Genomic DNA, 22620 nt, shown 5'->3' on the forward strand with positions numbered 1-22620 from the left:
AAGCGCTGGATGGATTTGCACTGACTTCCATACCGGAGATCCCTTTAAGAAAGGCCTGGGGTCAGTACCAAAGCGCAGAGTGGATTTGCCCTAAATTCCATACCAATGATCCCTTTAAGAGACCCTGGGGTCAGTACCAAAGCACTGGATGGATTTGCTCTGACTTCCATGCCAATGATCCCTTTAAGAGGGAAGATGTGACTATGAAATGGAGGATGTGTGATGTGAATATGGGCACGGGAGAGGGGATTCATTTCTGTCATGTGCTGTCTGCTCCTTTCAGGGGGGCAGACAGTGGCTGGGAGCTTATGTTCCCAGGGATGCTATATTTCTCCCACCATGTCAGTGTCTGCTGAGGTGTTGTCAAGTGGGAAAACTGTTGGTTATAGCAACCAATCACAGCTCAGCTACTTTTAACTAGCTCTGGTGAAATGAGAGATGCTTAGTTATTGTTTGCAAGGAAAACTGTTGGTCATAGCAACCAATCACAGCTCAGCTTCTTTTGAACAGCTCTGGTGAAATGAAAGATGCTTCGTGATTGTTTGGTGATACACACACACACACATTCATTTTTATATATAGAGAATAGAGATGAGTTTTTCAATTTGTTCCTCTGTTACCTAGTTTGTGTTTTGTGTACAAGTTAGCAGATATAGTGAGCGTGTTCACATATTTCCATGATGATAGCACACTATTGTTGGAATCTTACGTATGTGGGATTTTCCTGGCAGATCCCTTTCTTGAAAAATCTTAAAAAAAGAGTTTCTTCTGTGTCAAATGACTGTAAAGTTTGCATTATTACATTGTGCCTCTCATATGAAATAAGTAGATTTTCATGTAGGGCACTTTATTTTAATTTTTAATATTTTTCCTTCATGCTTAAAATATATTAATTTACATACAATAATAAAATACCCTAATTTTTTATGGAAGAGCAAAGTAAAGAGTGATATAGGGAATATGTTCTATATAACAAAAACTAGAGCTGAGGGGATAATACAAATACCTTTTTTGGAATCAGCAGATCAAATATATTCGAAAGAGAACTACTAACATTTGAGGACTCAAAAGGTGCATTGGCCAGTGAAAAGCTAAGGACAGTCACTATAGGTGAGTAGACTTCTTTGTAGTCAGGATTGGAGTTAAGGGCCCGTTACACATAGCGATATTGCTAGCAATATCGCTATAACGTCATTGGTTTTGTGACGTTATAGCGATATTGCTAGCGATATCGCTATGTGTGATACTTACCTCCGACAGGCTCCCCCGCTGTCCATTGCTGATCGTGCGAGAATGTCCTGGGCCATTTCTCGTCGGCCACTTCCTGCTGGGCTTCCTGTGGTGCCGACGAACGACGCGTGGATGCGGGCGGGAGGATGTCAGGATCGCCGCGTCTGACAGGTAAGTAGCGACCCCCGATCCATGCTATGTCGCTGGTGAGATCTGCCTGTTTGGCAGCTCACTAGCAACCACTTAGCGATGCACCAGCGATCCATATCATTGTCGGGATCGCTGGTGCATCACTAAGTGTAACGGAACCCTTAGTCCCAGTGGTCAGATTAAATTTTGTGATAAACTGTTGTGGTGGATTGACTTACTTGGCTGGTCAAAGAGCTACTCACAGGAACGCTTTTCGTTTAAGTTTTCAACTGGTTTATTAAAAATATGCTGCATAAACCAGTCCACAATTGGGTAAACATACATGGCCCTTCTGGCATAATGGTGAAAAAACTTAGCATACAGTACAGTCTGTGTGGCTGCGGGATTTGATAGCTCAGGGAAGAAAAACAATGAGCACAGTTCTGGAGATCTCATCTCCAGACACACAAAACACTGAACGAGTCCAAAGGCTTCATATTTACCTTCTAGACCAAACCCTGGGTTATAAATATGGTTAACAGCCTGCCACCCAACTATTAAGATGTTTGCACAAACTCAACCCTTATTATAGCGAATTAATCCCTCTTCTCAGCACATAATGTTGTGAGCTCATTTTCCCTTCCGTCACTGAGGCCTGGTGAACTCTCTATTCTAGTGAAGGAAGGTAGTGAGTCTGATTATCAGACACCTGGGACTAATGAAGACGATTGGCTGAGTGGAGTCACTGACTGGATTTAAGGCAGCCCACGCCCTTTCTGCCCTGCGGGTGATTTCTCTGTGGACTCTTGGACACCAGTCTGATTCCTGCTCTTCTAAAGCTAAGTTTTCTGTTTTGCCTTTTTGCATCTAAGATTTGTTTTTGTTGTTCTTGCTTTTTGGATTCTGCCACTCCCTGCTGGAGTGTGCAGTGTTCCGTGAGCTCTGTCTTCTGAAGGTACCTGAGTGCTGATTTAGTTTTGAAGCTTAGTTGCTTCAGGGCCATTTTTTATATCAGCTTGTTGGCTTTTGTCTCTGATAGGGTTTTGGCAGATTGCAGACAGCAGCCTTCCTATCCGTTCCTATCTAGGTAGTTTTTGGGCCCCGTCTTTGCTCAGCCTGTCTTTCTCTCTGTGTAAGTGTTTTCATCTTGCTTCACCGTCATTATATGTGGGGGGCTGCCTATTGCTTTGGGGTCTGCTCTGGGGCAGTTAGATTTCCCCTTTCCTTCTTTAGGCCTAGGTATCTCTCCGGCTGTGATCGAGGGGTCTAGGTCATCGTAGGAACCCCCCACGGCTACTGCTAGTTGTGTTGATAGGTTCAGGGGTCTGCAATCTGATAGTTGCCAACTTCTCTGGTTTTCAGGACTTAGCTAGCATTTCTGTTTTTACCTCCTACGGTGACTCAATCATAACAGAATCACCCGCCCAACCGCAGATCCTGGGGTAATCAATAGCAGGAAAGAATTGTGTTTAAAAAAAACGGTGTGTGTATATTCTTTCCTCTATATCTCTGAGGCCGTAGGGGGAATTTTTTTTTCCTCTCAATGGAGATAAAGCAAGTGTCTGATCGTGTGGAGCAGCTCGCTGCTGAAGTGCGGGGAATTTCCGCCTACCTTGCTCATTCACATGCTGTTGAACCAAAGATCCCCACACCTGATGTATTTTTTGGGGATCGATCTAAATTTTTAAGTTTCAAAAATAATTGTAAATTATTTTTTGCTTTGAAGCCTAACTCGTCAGGGAGCCCTGCGCAGCAGGTTAAAATTGTCATCTCTTTGCTGCGCGGCGATCCCCAGGATTGGGCGTTTTCTTTGAAACCAGATGACCCTATTCTGACTAATGTGAACGCATTTTTTCAAGCCTTGGGGTTGCTGTACGACGAACCTAATGCTATTGATCAGGCTGAAAAGACCCTGTTAGCATTGAACCAGGGTCGAGAATCTGCAGAGTTGTACTGTCAAAAGTTCTGAAAGTGGGCGGTCCTTACTACCTGGAATGATAGTTCCTTGGCTGCTCTCTTTCGGAAGGGTTTGTCAGAAGCCGTAAAAGATACTATGGTGGGATTTCCTGTTCCCTCTGGTCTGGACGATTCTATGTCTTTAGCCATTCAGGTTGATCGGCGTTTACGTGAACGCAGGATTACACGAGAGGTGTTGCCACCGGTTGAACAGACGTCTGAACCTATGCAATGTGATAGAGTTTTGTCTAAGGCGCAACGTCAGGAATTCAGAAGGCGTAATAAGCTGTGTTTTTTCTGTGGAGATGCCTCACATGTTATTTCTGTTTGTCCTAAACGTGAGAAACGCTTTGCACACACGTTTTCTGTTGATGGGGTTCAGCCTAAGTTTCTTTTGGCGATTACTCTGATCTGTTCCCTGTCCACATTTTCCGCCAGGGCTTTTGTGGATTCGGGAGCAGCGCTAAACCTAATGGACTTGGATTTTGCTAAACGTTGTGGATTTCCATTGACACCTCTGCAGACGCCTAACCCTTTTAGGGGGATTAATGCTACCCCTCTGGCTAAAATTAAACCTCAGTTTTGGACCCAGCTGGTCATGCGGGTCGCCCCAGACCACCAAGAAAATTGCAGATTTTTGGTGTTGCATGGTCTACATGATGCCGTTGTTCTGGGGTTTCCCTGGTTGCAGATTCATAAACCAGTTTTGGATTGGAAGTCTGTGTCTGTGGTGAGCTGGGGTTGCCGGTGTACCTTTAGTGAGGCTCCATTTTTTTCCACCTCTCCTCAGTCGCATGAGGTTCCTGACTATTTGGCGGACTACTATGATGTATTTAGTGAGAATGAGTCTGCGTCCTTGCCTCCTCATAGGAGTTATGACTGTGCAATTGAACTAAACCCGGGGTGTAAATTTCCTAAGGGTCGGCTCTTCAATTTATCTGTACCCGAGCACGAGGCTATGTGGTCCTATATTAAGGAGGCGTTGGAGAAGGGTCATATTAGACCATCATCTTCACCCTTAGGTGCCGGTTTTTTTTTTGTGGCCAAGAAGGATGGTTCTTTAAGGCCTTGTATTGATTATCGTGCCCTCAATAAAATTACTATTAAATATCAGCATCCGTTACCCCTGATTTCGGATCTACTCTCTAGAGTCAGAGGTGCTTGCTGGTTTACCAAGCTTGACCTCAGGGGGGCGTATAATCTTATCCGCATTAAGCAGGGGGATGAATGGAAGACGGCGTTTAAAACTCCGGAGGGACATTTTGAGTACCTGGTGATGTCTTTTGGGCTCACTAATGCCCCTTCTGTCTTCCAGTGCTTCATGAACGATATTTTCCGAGACTTTGTCGATAAATTTTTGATTATCTATCTGGATGATATTTTGATCTTCTCCAAGGATTGGGATTCTCATGTGGAACATGTTCGGACTGTGTTCCGGATCTTGAGAGAGAATTCTCTGTATGTCAAAGGATCAAAATGCCTTTTTGGAGTACAGAGAATTTCTTTTTTGGGATTTATTTTGTCTCCGTCAACTATTGAAATGGACCCGGCCAAGGTACAGGCCATTTATGATTGGGTTCAGCCCACTTCTTTGAAGGCCCTCCAGAAGTTTTTGGGTTTTGCTAATTTTTATCGGAAATTTATAGCAAAATTTTCTAGTATTGCCAAACCGTTGACTGACCTGACCAGGAAGGGTGCGGATGTGTTGAATTGGTCTCCGGAGGCGGTTGCTTCCTTTCAGGAGCTGAAGCGTAGATTTACCTCCGCCCCGGTTCTGCGGCAACCTGATGTCTCACTCCCGTTCCAGGTAGAGGTGGATGCTTCTGAGATTGGTGCAGGAGCGGTGTTGTCCCAAAAGGATCCGGTAACATCTAAAATGAATCCCTGTGCTTTCTTTTCCCGTAAGTTCTCTTCATCTGAACGTAACTATGATGTGGGGAATCGGGAACTGTTGGCCATGAAATGGGCATTTGAGGAGTGGAGACATTGGTTGGAGGGAGCCAGACATCAAGTTGTGGTCCTCACTGACCACAAAAATTTGATTTACCTAGAGTCGGCTAAACGCTTGAACCCTAGACAGGCTAGGTGGGCCTTGTTTTTTGACACGTTTTGATTTTGTGGTCTCTTTCCTTCCTGGAACTAAGAATGTCAAGGCAGACGCCCTCTCTAGGAGTTTCTTTGCTGATTCTCCTGTGGTGACCAAGCCTGCCACCATCTTAGGCGAAGTGGCAGTTCTTTCTGCCATCTCGCCCGATTTGAGACTTGCTCTGCAAGAGTTCCAGGAGGACAAACCTGAGCGTTGCCCCAGTGGAAAGTTGTATGTTCCTGACCAGTGGAAGAAGAGAGTGATGTCTGAAGTTCATTGCTCTGCATTGGCTGGTCATCCAGGTATTTTTGGTACTAGAGATCTGGTGAGTCGCTCTTTTTGTTGGCCCACCTTGTCTCATGATGTCAGGAATTTTGTGCAGTCCTGTGGGACTTGCTCCCGGTCTAAATCTTGTTCTCGCTCTAGTGGGTTGTTGATGCCTTTGCCGGTCCCCAGGAGGCCATGGACCCATATTTCAATGGATTTCATCTCTGATATGCCGGTCTCTCAAAGAATGACTGTTATTTGGGTGATTTGTGATAGGTTCTCTAAGATGGTTCATCTTGTACCACTCCCTAAGTTGCCATCTTCCTCTGAGTTGGTGCCTCTGTTTTTGCAACAGGTGGTTCGCTTGCACGGGATTCCTGAGAACATTGTATCTGACAGAGGAGTTCAATTTGTGTCTAAATTTTGGAGGACGTTCTGTTCCAAGTTGGGAATTCAGTTGTCCTTCTCCTCTGCTTTTCTCCCTCAGACCAATGAGCAGACAGAGAGAACAAACCAGACCTTGGAGTCGTATTTGAGATGTTTTATTTCCGCTGATCAGGATGATTGGGTTTCATTTTTGCCCTTGGCCGAATTTGCTTCAAATAATAGAGCTAGTTCTGCCACTTTGATGTCACCTTTTTTTTGTAACTTTGGTTTTCACCCTCGATTTTCTTCAGGGCAGGTGGAGCCTTCTGCCTGCCCAGGTGTTGACACTGTGGTGGAGAGAATGCACCAGATCTGGGACCAAGTGGTGGATAAGTTATCTCTCTCCCAGGAAAAGGCCCAGCGGTTTTCCAATCGACATAGGACCATTGGTCCCCAGTTTAAGATTGGTGATATGGTGTGGTTATCATCAAAAAATATTGCTATGAAGGTGGCTTCTCCTAAGTTTAAGCCTAGATTTATTGGACCTTACAAGATTTTGGAGATTATTAATCCGGTCTCTTTTCGTTTGGCTCTTCCTGTCACATTTAAGATCCATAATGTGTTCCATAAGTCCTTGTTGAAGAGGTTTGTTGAGCCAGTTGTGCCTGAGGTGGCACCTCCGGACCCTGTATTGGTTGAAGGTAACTTGGAATATGAGGTAGAGAAAATTCTGGATTCCCGTCTGGCTAGACGGAGACTCCAGTATTTGGTTAAATGGAAGGGTTATGGTCAGGAGGATAATTCCTGGGTCTCTGCCTGTCATGTCGGACGCTATTCACACCACAGCGTCCGGCAGGCAGAGGTAGTTCCACCTCCGTCCACTATAGCCTCAATGGCGCAGGCTTGAGTTTCTCAGGCTATCGGGGGTTAATCTAGCTGGAGATCAGGTTGGATGTTTGGTCACGCCCATGGTCTTTAAATAGTCGTGCTGGCCTATGGGCGTCGCCGATTATAGCTTGTGCGTCATACCAAGTGGTTCCGGTCTGGAGTGGAGGTGTTGGAGAGAGAGAGATTCATATCTGGTGTTGTATGATCCATTGTTACCTTCTCGCCTTCCCATATTTGTGTTTTGTTGTGCCCTGTTCACATTACTGTATAGTCCTGTGTGTATGCGGCGCGGTGCAGTTTAAGTTCTCCCTGTCTGTCTTTATTGTGTGGGGCTTTGGTGGTTTGTCTCCTCACTGGGTGGAGGGTGGAGGGTTAAGCTTAGGGCTGAGCAGGAGATAAGGAAAGGGTGGAGGCTCAGGCATTTGCACCATCAGCAAAAACCCAGAGTTGAGGGTCAGACAGGGTTTCCCCTAGTGAAAGGGACACCACAGGGGCCCCGGGTATTTCTGCATTGGGGTCCTACATTCTGAGTGGGTTACATGTAGGGTCCTCCGTAATCTCCCAGCACAAATGGTCCTGGGTTTTCCATGGTTGTCCAGGCACAACCCGGTGATTGATTGGAAAACTCAGGACATAGTCCAATGGAGTGGTTTCTGCCAGGACAATTGCTTGGCCACATGTGTGTCCGCCGTGACGCCCAGCCTTCCGGAGGCTTTGCAGGATTTCACGGATGTATTCTCTCAGAGGGGTTGCTCAGAACTGCCTCCACATCGAGCCTATGACTGTGTGATTAGGTTAAAACCCGGGGCCAAATTACCTAAGGCCAGGATGTTTAATATTTCTGGTCCAGAGAGACAAGCTCTGAAAGACTACATCGCGGAGAGTCTGAGCAAAGGACACATCCGGCCTTTGTCCTCGCCTGTAGCAGCGGGGTTTTTCTTCATTAAGAAGAAAGATGGGGGGTTACGCCCATGTCTGGATTTCCGGGAGTTAAACTAGATTACGATCCGTGATCCATACCCGATGCCTTTGATCCCTGATCAGGTGGCGGGGGCAAAGTGGTTTTCCAAGCTTGACCTCAGGGGGGCGTATAACCTCATAAGGGTCCGTCAGGGGGATGAGTGGAAGACGGCGTTTAACACTCCTGAGGGTCATTTTGAGAGCCTGGTTATGCCATTTGGGTTGACAACCGCGCCTGCTGTTTTCCAACATTTTATTAATGATGTATTTGCTCATGTCCTGGGGAAATTTGTGATTGTATACCTGGATGATATCCTCATTTATTCGAGCGACCGGGACATTCATTTAGAGCATGTCAGGCAGGTGTTACAGTTGCTCCGTGAGAATAAGCTCTATGCTAAGCTGGAAAAATGCTTATTTTTTTGTTCAGGAATTGCCTTTTTTGGGATATATTGTGTCCGCCGCAGGGTTTAAAATGGACACCGCGAAGGTACAAGCGGTGCTACAATGGGAAAGGCCTGATAATCTGAAAGCGCTCCAGCGGTTCCTTGGGTTTGCTAATTATTATAGGAAATTTATAAAACACTTTTCTACTATAGCCAAACCGCTCACGGACATGACAAAAAAAGGTACCGATCTGACTAGCTGGTCTGAGGTGGCGATACGTGCATTTGAGCGTCTGAAGAACAGTTTTGCTTCAGCCCCCATTCTGGTGCAACCGGACGTGTCTAAACCTTTTGTGGTGGAGGTTGATGCGTCTGAGGTGGGAGTGGGGGCAGTACTGTCACAGGGCTCATCTTTGAGTGATATGCATCCATGCGCCTACTTCTCCAAGAAGCTGTCGCCGGCCGAACGGAATTATGATATCGGCAACAGGGAGTTGTTGGCCATCAAATTGGCTTTTGAGGAATGGCGACACTTCTTGGAGGGGGCGGCTCACCAGGTCACAGTCATCACCGACCATAAGAACCTGCTCTATCTGGAGTCGGCCAAGCGTCTGTCTCCTAGGCAGGCTCGCTGGCATTGTTTTTTACACGTTTCAATTTTCTGGTGACTTACCGTCCCGGGGCTAAAAACACCAAGGCGGATGCCTTGTCCAGGTATTTTCCGGGGGGAGAACCTCGGGAAGAGCCGGTACCCATCCTCCAGGAAGGTGTAGTGGTTTCGGCTCTCACGACTGAGGTAGAGGCGGAGATTGCCGAGGCCCAAGAGGAGGTACCGCCAGGACTTCCCACCAACAAATCATTTGTACCCCTTCATCTTCGTCTTAAGGTGTTGAGGGAACATCACGACTCAGTACTGGCTGGTCATCCAGGGGTTAAGGGCACCTTGGAGCTGGTATCGCGTCGTTTCTGGTGGCCCAAAATCCGGCAGGACGTGGTCTCGTACGTGGCAGCTTGCATCACGTGCGCTAGGGCCAAGTCACCCCGAGCCCGTCCTGCTGGCACGCTACAGCCTCTGGGGGTACCTAATAGGCCATGGACAGAAATCTCCATGGATTTTATCACTGACTTGCCAGTCTCGGCGGGGAACACGGTCATCTTGGTGGTGGTTGACCGATTTTCAAAGATGGCGCATTTTGTCTCATTGCCTTCCTTGCCCAATGCGAAGACGTTGGCTCAGGTGTTTGTGCAGGAGGTGGTCAGACTCCACGGAGTTCCGTCGGACATAGTATCTGATAGGGGAACTCAATTTGTTGCGAGGTTTTGGAAAGCTTTTTGCTCACGTTTGGGGATCAAGTTGTCACATTCATCTGCGTTTCATCCACAGTCAAATGGTCAAACTGAGAGCATGAACCAAAATCTGGAGCAGTATTTACGATGCTTTGTGTCCGACAACCAAGAGGAGTGGTCTACTTTCCTTCCTCTGGCCGAGTTCGCGTTAAATAATCACCACCAAGAGTCATCGGGAGAGTCTCCGTTCTTTTGTGTTTACGGTCAACATCCTCAATTTTGTACCTTACGTCAGGGTGACTCGGGGGGTGTCCCGGAGGAGGACCAGCTAGGAGCTCAATTATCATCGGTCTGGAGGAGGGTGAAACAGCGATTGTTGAGCATGAGTGCAAGGTGCAAACGGGTGGCTGACAGTAGACGCGTGCCAGGTCCGGACCTGTGTGTGGGTGAATGAGTGTGGTTAGCGACTAAAAACATAAAACTCAAAATTCCATCTTTAAAGTTGGGCCAAGGTTTATTGGGCCTTTTAAGATTGCTGCCATCATTAACCCAGTTGCTTATCGGTTGGAACTTCCTGCAGTATACAAGATACACAACGTGTTTCACAGTGCTTTATTGAAAAAGGTGGTAGGCTCTGTGGACACGACGCCGATGCCACCTCCGGTCATGGTGGATGGCGATTTAGAGTTTGAGGTCTCCAAGGTAGTGGACTCTCGAGTAGTGCGCCGTACTCTTCAGTATTTGGTACACTGGCGGGGGTATGGTCCGGAGGAGAGGTCTTGGGTACCAGCCTCGGACATACATGCGGATCGGCTGGTCAGTTCTTTTCACCATCGTCATCCGGACAAGCCGGGTCCTATGAGTCTTGAGGGCCCTGGGGTCCCTCGTAGAAGATGGGGTACTGTCATGTCGGACGCTATTCACACCACAGCGTCCGGCAGGCAGAGGCAGTTCCACCTCCGTCCACTATAGCCTCAATGGCGTCGGCTTGAGTTTCTCAGGCTATCGGGGGTTAATCTAGCTGGAGATCAGGTTGGATGTTTGGTCACGCCCATGGTCTTTAAATAGTCGTGCTGGCCTATGGGCGTCGCCGATTATAGCTTGTGTGTCATACCAAGTGGTTCCGGTCTGGAGTGGAGGTGTTGGAGAGAGAGAGATTCATATCTGGTGTCGTATGATCCATTGTTACCTTCTCGCCTTCCCATATTTGTGTTTTGTTGTGCCCTGTTCACATTACTGTATAGTCCTGTGTGTATGCGGCGCGGTGCAGTTTAAGTTCTCCCTGTCTGTCTTTATTGTGTGGGGCTTTGGTGGTTTGTCTCCTCACTGGGTGGAGGGTGGAGGGTTAAGCTTAGGGCTGAGCAGGAGATAAGGAAAGGGTGGAGGCTCAGGCATTTGCACCATCAGCAAAAACCCTGAGTTGAGGGTCAGACAGGGTTTCCCCTAGTGAAAGGGACACCACAGGGGCCCCGGGTATTTCTGCCTGAGTTGACCTAAGCCCCGCGTGACACTGCCTCTGATATTCATGCCAAAAGATTGGTGCGTGCCTTTCATCGGGCTCACCCTGATCGCCCTAGTAGCATTGTTGAGGGTTCGGTGACCCCTCCTCAAGGGGGGGGTACTGTTGTGAGTTCATTTTCCCCTCCGTCACTGAGGCCTGGTGAACTCCCTATTCTAGTGAAGGAAGGTAGTGAGTCTGATTATCAGACACCTGGGACTAATGAAGACGATTGGCTGAGTGGAGTCACTGACTGGATTTAAGGCAGCCCACGCCCTTTCTGCCCTGCGGGTGATTTCTCTGTGGACTCTTGGACACCAGTCTGATTCCTGCTCTCCTAAAGCTAAGTTTTCTGTTTTGCCTTTTTGCATCTAAGATTTGTTTTTGTTGTTCTTGCTTTTTGGATTCTGCCACTCCCTGCTGGAGTGTGCAGTGTTCCGTGAGCTCTGTCTTCTGAAGGTACCTGAGTGCTGATTTAGTTTTGAAGCTTAGTTGCTTCAGGGCCATTTTTTATATCAGCTTGTTGGCTTTTGTCTCTGATAGGGTTTTGGCAGATTGCAGACAGCAGCCTTCCTATCCGTTCCTATCTAGGTAGTTTTAGGGCCCTGTCTTTGCTCAGCCTGTCTTTCTGTCTGTGTAAGTGTTTTCATCTTGCTTCACCATCATTATATGTGGGGGGCTGCCTATTGCTTTGGGGTCTGCTCTGGGGCAGTTAGATTTCCCCTTTCCTTCTTTAGGCCTATGTATCTCTCCGGCTGTGATCGAGGGGTCTAGGTCATCGTAGGAACCCCCCACGGCTACTGCTAGTTGTGTTGATAGGTTCAGGGGTCTGCAATCTGATAGTTGCCAACTTCTCTGGTTTTCAGGACTTAGCTAGCATTTCTGTTTTTGCCTCCTACGGTGACTCAATCATAACAACATAATCTGCTGGAGCATTCTTCCGGGTTCATGTCACTAAGGGTACCGTTACACCTAGCGACTCACCAGCGATCCCGACCAGCGATATGACGCGGTCAGGATCGCTGGTGAATCGCTGGGTGGTCGCTAGTGAGCTGCCACTCAGGCAGATCTCACCAGCGACATCGCAGGGGACAGGGATCGCTACTTACCTGTCAGACGCGGCGATCCTGCGTCCTCCCGCCTGGCTCCACGCATCGCTCGTCGTCACAGCAGGAAGCACCACAGGAAGTGACCAACGAGGAATGGTCCAGGAGCTTCTCGCGCGATCAGCGATAACCAGCGGGGGAGCCGGTCGGAGGTAAGTATCACATGCAGCGATATCGCTAGTAATATCGCTGTAACGTCACAAAATCGGTGACTTTACAGCGATATTGCTAGCGATATCGCAGTGTGTAACGGGGGCTTAAGGCTAACATCTTCAGTGACACATATCTCCCCACCAGTATTTTATCAGCGACCTTCTCACACTGTATATGTTTTAAAGACCAAGTGTCTGAAAGCCACTTTTAGAAGGATATTACATTAGAAATAACGTACCTGAAGACAGCTTGGCAAGCTAACTTTCTAATGTGCAATGGAGACTCCCAGATCTGCCTAAAGTCAAGTGCCAGAGGATAGAGTGATCAGTTTATTCAAAGATGAGATACATGGCATATACTGTATCTTCTTGCCAAATAAAACAGAGAAGCTTTAAATAAAAAAAGTGGTAATGAAACAAAATCAAGTTATGCCCTATTCACTGAATAGGGGATAACTTACTGATCTCTGGAGGTCCTACCGCTGGGAGCTCTCAGTAATACCAAGATTGGGACATTAGTATCCCAAGAATGGAGCTCTGCAGCCCTGTCTTGAATGAAGTGAAGGTGTTCATGTATAGTTTTTGCTCCATTTCATTTCTATTGGACTGTCAGAAACAGCAGAGAGGTGTGTATGGCAGTCCCACAGACATTGAATGGAGCAGAGACGGCAGGTATGCACTCTCGCTTCATCTAGGACAGGGCTTCAATGTACTGTTCTCAGGGTTCTAAAGACCCTATCATGGGATAACTAGGGATTCGACTACTGGGATGGGGGATAACTTAATTTCCTTTGGAATAACCCTTTAATATACGGTGACTGACATCTTCATCATTGTAATAATATTTTTAGATATATAGTACATATGGACGACAAGAACAAATATGGACTGGAGTTCTCTGTGCTTATTATTAAGAAAAAAGTCTAAGGTCAACCTATACAAACACAGGAATATGGTTGATAGGTTATTCGTACTGAAACTCAAACAAGACAAAAATAAATAACTATACCTTATGGATCTCATAGGCCATATTATAGCTGAAATCTGATGTCCCAAAACCCTCTCCCCACCAAAGATCCTCTATTCTACTCAAAGGCTAGTCTAACAATCCCCACGACAGAATTGTGATCTATAGGCATGGATCCTATTCTTTATGTACCCATAGCAATGTATAACTTGGGGAACAGAATTCATAATACATTTACTACTATTTCTTCAAGTAAGTTGTTTAAAAACATGCCTTAAAATTCGGATAATCACATTGTGATTCTTTTGACACAGTCTTAGCAAAAACCTGCATATGGTGGCATGGCTTTGCTCATAGATATGGGTGTAAACAATGCAGTGCAATACTTCACATTCAAGCAGCCTGCAAACACTGACAGCATCTGCTTCAGTTTGGCATCTAAAAATACGGCTTCAGCTAGGAAATAAGAAGCAGCTAGCTCTGTCAATTTATTTTGGTGATTACTTAGCAGATATATAAAAATCATGGTACATTTATGAAGCATTTCCACTAAGAAAAAACAAAAAAAACAAATACACAGAACAGTAATTTTTGAGTCCAACTATAAGGGATAGAGATGAGCGGATCAGGCAAAAATTAAAATTTAATCCGGTGTAGTCCAGCTCACCTTGTTTGAGGCTTTCAATGATTCTCGGCACGGAATGCCACTGCTGCCCCTTGTGGCATAAAACTGCTTAACAAATGGAAGACTATCCAGTCGATTGCTGATTAAAACTGGATGCAGCATTGCATAATGTAGTTTTCTACACATTTCAGACTAAAAAAAATTACTTAATCACAGATAAAGTTGACAATAACATACCCCCAGTTTAAATTGAAAAATGAACTCTAATAGGGCGATGAATACCTCAAATAATTACATACAGTATATTGACATCACTTGTAGAAAATTATTAAGAGAAAAGGAGAGAAAAGACTTTCGCCTGTTTGCGTCTGAGAAATTCACATCGCAAAGAAATTAAACTCCACAAATTTAATATCCCTTATGTGATAAAACACTCCGGGATCGCCTTTGCTGGGGTCAAAGGTCACATGCGTTCAGCATGAAACTCAGGCGCACAAGCCGGGGTCCGGGTATAACTGACACTGGGTCAGGTTTATTAACGGTGAAAGCAATGCATAAAGAAAAAAAACATAAAACAAATCCTTGCCTGTCCGGCACTAACTAAACAAAGTACAACCTAACTACCAACTGGCGGGCTTCTCCCATCCAGCCAAACCACAGTTGCAGTGGGCACTGCTTTCACTCACGTGTGTCTCTCACACAGACAGGCTCTCTGTGTTCCCAGGCTGAGACACTCACACAACCACCTGGCATCCTTTTATATCCGCCCTCCCATTATTCATTAATAACCTGGTGAGCTACTGACCAGATTAGGCCACATAGGAAAGGTATCTGGGCAAGATATACCTGCCCTCATCCACTATTCCCACATGATTCTCACATATCCACCTCCTCTGCTCAGACCACTCTGGTCGAGCAATGACATCCGCCAAACAGTGCACTCGGGACAGGGCATCTGCATTCCCCATCTGTGCCCCTGGGCGGTGCTCCATCGTAAAAGTGAAGGCCTGCAGGGCAAGGAACCACCGGGTCACCCGGCTATTCCGTTCCTTGTGCAAGTGCATCCACTTGAGAGGGGCATGGTCAGTGATCAGCCTGAACTTTCGGCCCACCAGGTAATATTTGAGGGCCTCTAGAGCCCACTTAATGGCGAGGCACTCTTTTTCTGCGACTGCATACCTTTGCTCGTGTTTATTCAGCTTCCTGCTGAGATAGAGGACTGGGTGTTCCACTCCGTCCCTCTCTTGTGACAGTATGGCCCCGATACCGGTATCAGAGGCATCCGTTTGTACCACAAATTCGCTGCAGAAGTCCGGAGTCACTAGTACGGGTTGAGAGCAAAGTGCCCGTTTTAGGCTATGGAAGGCTTCTTCAGCCGCTAAACTCCATTTAATCATGATGGAGTCTTTCCCTTTTGTAAGATCCGTCAGGGGGGTAGCAATGGCTGCAAAATTGGGTATGAATCGGCGATAATAGCCGGCGATCCCCAGGAAGGCTTGCACCTGCTTCTTGTTGACAGGTTGCGGCCAGTCCTGAACCACCTGAATCTTATCGAGCTGGGGTTTAACAATACCCCTCCCAATTACATACCCCAAATACCGGGCTTCTTCTAGCCCGATGTGACATTTCTTGGGATTTGCGGTTAGACCTGCCTCCCACAGGTCGTCAATCACAGCTTGTACTTTCTGGAGATGAGTCTCCCAGTCCAAGCTGTAAATGACAATGTCATCCAAATAGGCCGAAGCGTACTGCCTATGTGGCCTCAGGACTCGATCCATCAGTCTCTGGAAGGTCGCCGGTGCCCCGTGCAGTCCAAACGGCATATACACATACTGAAATAAACCTTCCGGTGTAGCAAATGCCGTCTTTTCTCTGGCAGCCTCCGCCAGAGGGATCTGCCAATACCCCTTTGTTAGATCTAGGGTCGTAATATACCGGGCTTTTCCTAACTGATCTATTAACTCGTCGACCCGGGGCATAGGGTAGGCATCAAATTTTGAGACCGCATTCAGTTTCCTGAAGTCATTGCATAACCTGATTGTGCCGTCCGGTTTAGGAATTTGCACAATCGGGCTGGACCAAGCACTGTGCGATTCCTCAATGACTCCTAACTCTAACATTGCCTTCAATTCTCGGGAAACGGCTTCACGGCGCGCTTCCGAGATTCGGTAGGGTTTTACTTGAACTGTGACACCAGGTTCCGTTACGATGTCATGTTTCATTAGCGTAGTCTGCCCGGGTTTTTCGGAGAAAAACTTTTGGTTGTGAAGTAGAAACTGCCTGACCTCAGTCTTTTGCCGCTCCGAGAGAGTCTCTGCAACCCGTACCTCCGGTACGGTATGCGAGCAGACCGGACGGGCCAGCTCCGCTGACAAGGCAGACCGATCTTTCCAGGGTTTTATCATATTTACATGATAAATCTGTTCAGGTTTCCGTTTACCTGCCTGGTATACTTTGTAGTTTACTTCACCAACTCTTTCCTTAATCTCAAAGGGGCCCTGCCACTTTGCTAGGAACTTACTGTCCACTGTGGGAACCAGGATCAACACCCTATCTCCGGGTGCAAACGTACGGATCTTGGCGCCCCTATCATAGATTCTTTTTTGGGCTCCTTGAGCCTGCATCATGTGTTCTTTGACGATAGGCATAACAGCCGCAATACGGTCCTGCATTTGTGTTACGTGATCTATCACCGTTTTAAACGGAGTGACCTGACCCTCCCAGGTTTCTTTTGCGACATCTAACAGCCGCGAGGACGTCGGGCGTACAATAACTCGAAAGGCGAGAATCCCGTCGAAGACTGGGGTACTTACCTGATGGAAAAAAGCAAATACGGAAGTAAATAGTCCCAGTTCTTCCCATCCTTGTCTATCACCTTTCTCAGCATCTGCTTCAGAGTTTTATTGAACCGTTCGACCAACCCGTCTGTTTGAGGGTGATGCACGGATGTGCGTAACGATTCGATTTGTAACAATCGGCAGAGCTCCTTCATTACCCTGGACATAAAGGGGGTCCCCTGGTCGGTGAGTATCTGTTTTGGTATACCGACCTGACTAAACACATGCACCAGTTCCTTGGCAATCGTCTTGGTGGCCGTGTTACGCAAAGGGATGGCCTCCGGGTAACGAGTGGCATAATCCAAGATGACCAGGATATGTTGGTGTCCACGTGCAGACCGTGGAAAGGGCCCAACTAAATCCATCCCAATCCTCTCAAACGGGACTTCAATAATAGGTAGGGGTACCAAAGGGCTACAGAACCGGGGCTTAGGTGCAGAGGCTTGGCAGTCAGGACAAGACTCACAATATACACGAATATCGTGATGCATGCCTGGCCAAACAAAACAGTGTAATATCCTTTCGGTGGTTTTCTGGACTCCCAGGTGACCTACCATCACATGTCCGTGGGCCAGGTCCAGCACCTGCCGCCGGTAGGGTTTTGGCACGACTAATAGTTGCACTGTGACTTCCCCCTTTTTCTCTTTCTGATAGAGTAAATCTTTCTCCAGAACCATGTAATGATATGCCAGCCTAGGGCCAGGTTCTACGGGTACCCAATTTATCACTTTTACATTTGTCCTAGCCTGAGAAAGGGTAGGATCCTTTATTTGCTCGCTTTGGAAGTCATCTTTCTGAACTTCTAAATCTGGCAAACGGGGAGGTAAACGGCTGTCGGCCTCCTCCTCTTCCCCGGTCTCCTCCCCCACTGTCTTAGGGATTTTTCCTTCTCCCCTACTCCCTGGAACAGTCTTACCGGTTCCACGTGGAGATGATGAAGAACAAGGTGGGGTAGCGTCGTCTCAGAGTCCTTCCGCCACGGAGTAACGTTCAACCAGATCCACCAGTTGATCTGCCGTCATAGGATTTCCATGGCTTACCCACTTACTCAGGGCTGGCGGTAGAGCTCTCAGGTACTTGTCCATGACGACTCTCTGGATTATCTCTGGCGCTGTCAACACCTCGAGTTGTAGCCACTTCTTCGTCACGTGAATCAAGTCGAACATCTGTGACTGCGGTGGTTTATCTGGCTGATAAGTCCATTGATGCACTCTCTGTGCACGGACAGCGGTCGTCACTCCCAGCCGGGCCAAGATCTCGGCTTTCAGTTTGTCAAAGTCCTGCGCGGCTTCAGGTTCTAAGTCATAATAAACCTTTTGGGCCTCACCGGAAAGAAACGGGGCAATCAGGCCGGCCCATCGTGCCTTCGGCCATTTTTCTCGCACCGCTGTCCGTTCAAACGTGGTCAGGTATGCCTCGACGTCATCTTCGGTCGTCATCTTCTGCCAGTACCGACTCACGTGAATCACTCTCGACTCTGCTTCCAGGTTAACCTCAGGTAAGCTTGCCAGGCGCTGCTCCACCTGCTGGAGAAGCGAACGATCGGTAGCTGTCATGTTCACCAACTCCTTCAGCTGGGCCATCATCACCCGATTAGCTTCTTGCTGGACGGCGGTGGACTGTACAAGCGCTTTCACCACGTCCTCCATGCTCATGCTTCTCACGTGATGCCCGCGTTCTCCACCACAATGTGATAAAACACTCCGAGATCGCCTTTGCTGGGGTCAAAGGTCACGTGCGTTCAGCATGAAACTCAGGCGCACAAGCCGGGGTCCAGGTATAACTGACACTGCGTCAGGTTTATTAACGGTGAAAGCAATGCATAAAGAAAAAAAACATAAAACAAATCCTTGCCTGTCCGGCACTAACTAAACAAAGTACAACCTAACTACCAACTGGAGGTCTTCTCCCGTCCAGCCAAACCACAGTTGCAGTGGGCACTGCTTTCACTCACGTGTGTCTCTCACACAGACAGGCTCTCTGAGTTCCCATGCTGAGACACTCACACAACCACCTGGCATCCTTTTATATCCGCCCTCCCATTATTCATTAATAACCAGGTGAGCTACTGACCAGATTAGGCCACATAGGAAAGGTATCTGGGTGAGATATACCTGCCCTCATCCACTATTCCCACATGATTCTCACACTTATTATGCTCTGAGCTGTCTACACAGACCAGAAAATGTTAAAAAAAATAATTTCAATACGCACTTCACCACTCACCTCTCAAACCACTTCACCCTTTTGGTCCTCATTGCATCTTCTGATCCTCAGTGCTAGTACTGAAATAGCCATGACTCCCTTAGCCATGACTTCAACCTCTGATGAGGCCTTTGAGGGTTCAATACAAGCTTACGAAAGGTGAAAGCATCATGACGTCATGACATACTCCATGACCATGTACACATGTGCATAACCACCAGAGACCCTTTAAGAGCCGAAAGTCAAGGCTCAGTGTGAGAGGTCTGGGGATCAGAAGATGCATCAGGGATCAGATGGATGATGGTGAGCAATGGAGGAGCTGGAGTGGTAAAAGGTGAATTAAGTATGAGGATTTTTAATTTTTTTTCTTTTAATGACCCTTTATAGCTTAGAAAAACAGCAACCAGCATTTTGTTGAATTTGAATAGAATTCAATTCCATCCAAATTTACTCTCTCATCCCTTAAAACGGCTCAGTGAGACGTCAGTGATTATTCTCATGCACAATAAAGGAATGATTTTCATTTATGTCTTGGGTCAGATTTTTATAATTCTTGGGTCAGTGTGTCAACTTTAACCGGTAGACTTTAATCAGGTTATTCTTTGGCTGCAAGAAGTTTTGTCCAGCTACTCCTATCAAACAAGAACATCATACAGCACGCCGATGCATTGCATGCTGTCCAATTTTTTTCAAAGGAACTAAAAATTGCATTAGCCAGTTTGATCCTTGGCTCAAAATTGAACCTGTCTCTGTATTTTGGTGTGGAGAACTCAGTTCCTTAAAATACACAGACATATAAAGATCATCATAGATTATAATAGGTACGAGTTCTAGGCATGAAAAACAAGAATGGAACTTGTACATGAAATATTAACGTCTGAATAAGCCCTCAGGTACTCTTCTGTGAAAATGCTGCTAATCAGCCTTTTGTTAGTTTTATATATTTCTGGACAAGCTGAGTATCCACCATTGTGTCCGCTATTACTGTGTCCTAAAAGAAGTCACTTGAGGGCAATAATCAATTAGCATTTTCAAAGAGTTAGTCACATGGCCACATCTCTAGACCTTGAATAGACCTAGATGCTAGAAGATCACTTGACTTTTTCCAGGCATGAAAACTCCACTTTCAGCCCCCACTCACAGCAGCATATTCGTAATAGAATTCCTTTTATTTCTTTTAACCAAACACATTTGTAAACAGGTGAAGGTCAGTATTGAGCACCTGCCGGCTGCGAGAAATCAATATGTCATTAAACAGTGACAAAAAGGTCTGCCGCACTAATCAGCCCTCCTTCATAGCTCAGCAATTCGGATAAAATGATGTTCCTCTCAGCCTTTGGTAGCTGCCAGTGCTAACCACTGAGAAAATATCTTGCCCGCTGAGATTACATCCCACAGTACAAAGTTATGATGGCATACTAAAAGTAGATCTAGTGGCTTTCATGCTGCCATATTTTACATTTTTTTTTTATCTTAGATGAATTTAAACTGCGCTAGGGAACCTATCTAATAAAAAGTTGACCGTCTGTAGGACGGTGGCTAATTTACTACCTTACAGTGGGAAAAATCAAGCAGCAGCATTAGTTAAATGGCTTTGCTTGGTGTCGAGATGAATGCACAAACCACTGATATGGATACTGGTAGGGCCCTGCATCTCTACCTGGAGAAAAAACCTCCAGTTATTATGAGGATCCTTACAGCCAAGTATACAATAGTTCAGCTGATTACATAAAGGGAAAGGGTAGAATTTTTACATGGAGTTATTGTAGTTCAGTTCTAAAAACAGTATGATCTTACTGCGATCCTCTGGGATTTATTTCAAAGCTTGAATGTTCAGAAACTGCTTGCTCTGAAGCATGGCCATATGAACCACTAGGCACTGGAGGTTCAATGCATAAGGCAGCACCTTATTGGGATGGCATCAGCTGAAGCCAATAGTAAAAATGTATGTTGTTTTTAGCAACTCCTTCCCCTGCCTCTGAGGAACTTACTGGGAAAACAGAGGGATACAGTACAGAGTACAGCAGAAACAAAGAGTGAAATGTCCATCAAACTCTCTGCAGACCAAAGCAAGCTCTTAATGGTGGAGCAGTAGCAGTTTCTAGCTCTTTTTCATGACCTTAGTCGCTATTTCTGACATTTTGCTATTTTTTCTAAATTTAATCTAAAGCAGAAATTTCAGTGCTTCACATTTGGTCCTGCTTCTGACGCGTCCACCAGGGCCGTGGGGTACCCGGAATCCGACTGGACAGTTCTGTAGGGGAGGTCACGGGTCCATGATCCGTTTACATGGCCCTGGCCGTGTCATAAAATAGAGGATAGTTATGTGGTGTTTAATCGTGACCCCACCCGTGGTGTTCGGCAATGACGCTGCGGCTTTTGTCCTCTGGGGCTGATGGAGATGCAGCAAAGAAGGTTCAGCTTCCCACAGGTAGAGCAGAGCCCCAGGGCAAATAAATTTGATAGTTCGGATGGTGGTGAACCTTTGAGTGCAGAGAATAAGTGAAGGACACAGAGAGGTGCAGTTTTCTTTACCTTTTATTTGAAAGTAAATGCAATCTGGGGTACCAATTACACATGATCGATTGAGTCCGGCTTGCCTGGAGGCATTCAGGGGATCCACCCTGCCAAGTGGGGTTGAGGACCTTCCATCTGCTCTCTTTTTGAGTCTCTGCTGCTTGTAGCTAAGCTGCGTCCCTCTCCTGCCTGATGATTTCTAACCTGTATGGCAGCCAGCGTGAGCCTATATCACAAGCACTGTTCTGTTCACTGTCAGCCTTGGGCTCTCGGTCTGCTGCCGTGCCTTCAGGTGTTCGGTGTGGCTAGGGAGCTTGCAGTCCCCTGCCCTCCAGATTCGACTGTCAGGGCATACAGCACCCACCAAGCCAAGGTCTCTGGCATCCTTTTTTATCAGTGCTCCGCTCTGGGGTCAGCTATATGCAATTTTAGTTTCCCAGAGCCCTTGTCTCTGCTCCTCTCCCTTCCCTCTCCACTAACCAACTGCCAACTCTCCTCCCTCACTGCCCTGTCATGAGCTCCAGCTGGCTCCTGTTTCCATGACAGCTCTCCTGTTTACGCTCTCAGCTGACTCACTAACCCCACCTGCTGGCCAGAATTTATAAGGAAGCTCCCCTTTCTGGCCTGGAGCAGGAACTGACATGTACACTGTGTTACCTGGCAAGGGGATCCCCCTGCCTTCAGGCATGTCACCTTGGCAACTGGACTCTGGGGTGCCACACTTCCTTCTTAGCTTAATTGTTCTGCAACATTTTAATTTACAGGATTGTTACTGCCCTAACACTAGCAACAAATTTACAGAAACACATAGGAGTAGAGGAGTTTCTGTAAATTGTTGAGGCAGCTGAGAAAGGTGCTATGACAATGATCATTTTGGAGTTAAAGGGTTTTATTTTCTTCTTTCACATTTAAGCAGTTGAATGCTCATAAAAATGTAATGTATACCCCCAGAATACGCCATTTTTTTAAAGCACTGCTGCCAGACCAGAAGTTATAAAGTCAAGACCACCAGTCACCTTACAGCTGAGGCTGCACATTTAGATGGAATCAGTGGCTAAGTATGGCCTTTGCTTAGTTTTGTATGGTTCCCTTCCCACTGCTACTTTTTGAAAGAGTAGTCTGGTGCTATTCACTTCTGCACTTCTGGTGTTGATGACA

General features: G+C 46.7%; 2 protein-coding genes across 2 annotated transcripts in view; one reads left to right on the forward strand and one right to left on the reverse strand.

Moving 5' to 3' along the window:
- Positions 1 to 19053, reverse strand: part of LOC141077914 (uncharacterized) — a 76102-nt gene extending 57049 nt beyond the window's left edge. Inside the window, exons 1-2 of the mRNA XM_073564687.1 lie at positions 18976 to 19053; positions 13946 to 14095 (exon numbers count right to left, since the gene is read on the reverse strand). Coding sequence (XP_073420788.1) covers positions 13946 to 14095; positions 18976 to 19053 — 228 coding nt within the window. The remainder of the gene's footprint in view (positions 1 to 13945; positions 14096 to 18975) is intronic.
- EPHA10 (EPH receptor A10) overlaps positions 1 to 22620 on the forward strand; it is a 1119172-nt gene that overhangs the window by 407219 nt on the left and 689333 nt on the right. The gene's annotated exons all lie outside the window — the stretch shown is intronic.

Source organism: Dendrobates tinctorius, unplaced genomic scaffold (assembly GCF_039654945.1).
Source record: "Dendrobates tinctorius isolate UK_male_01 unplaced genomic scaffold, ASM3965494v1 ptg000015l, whole genome shotgun sequence".
In the NCBI taxonomy this organism is placed as follows: domain Eukaryota; kingdom Metazoa; phylum Chordata; class Amphibia; order Anura; family Dendrobatidae; genus Dendrobates; species Dendrobates tinctorius.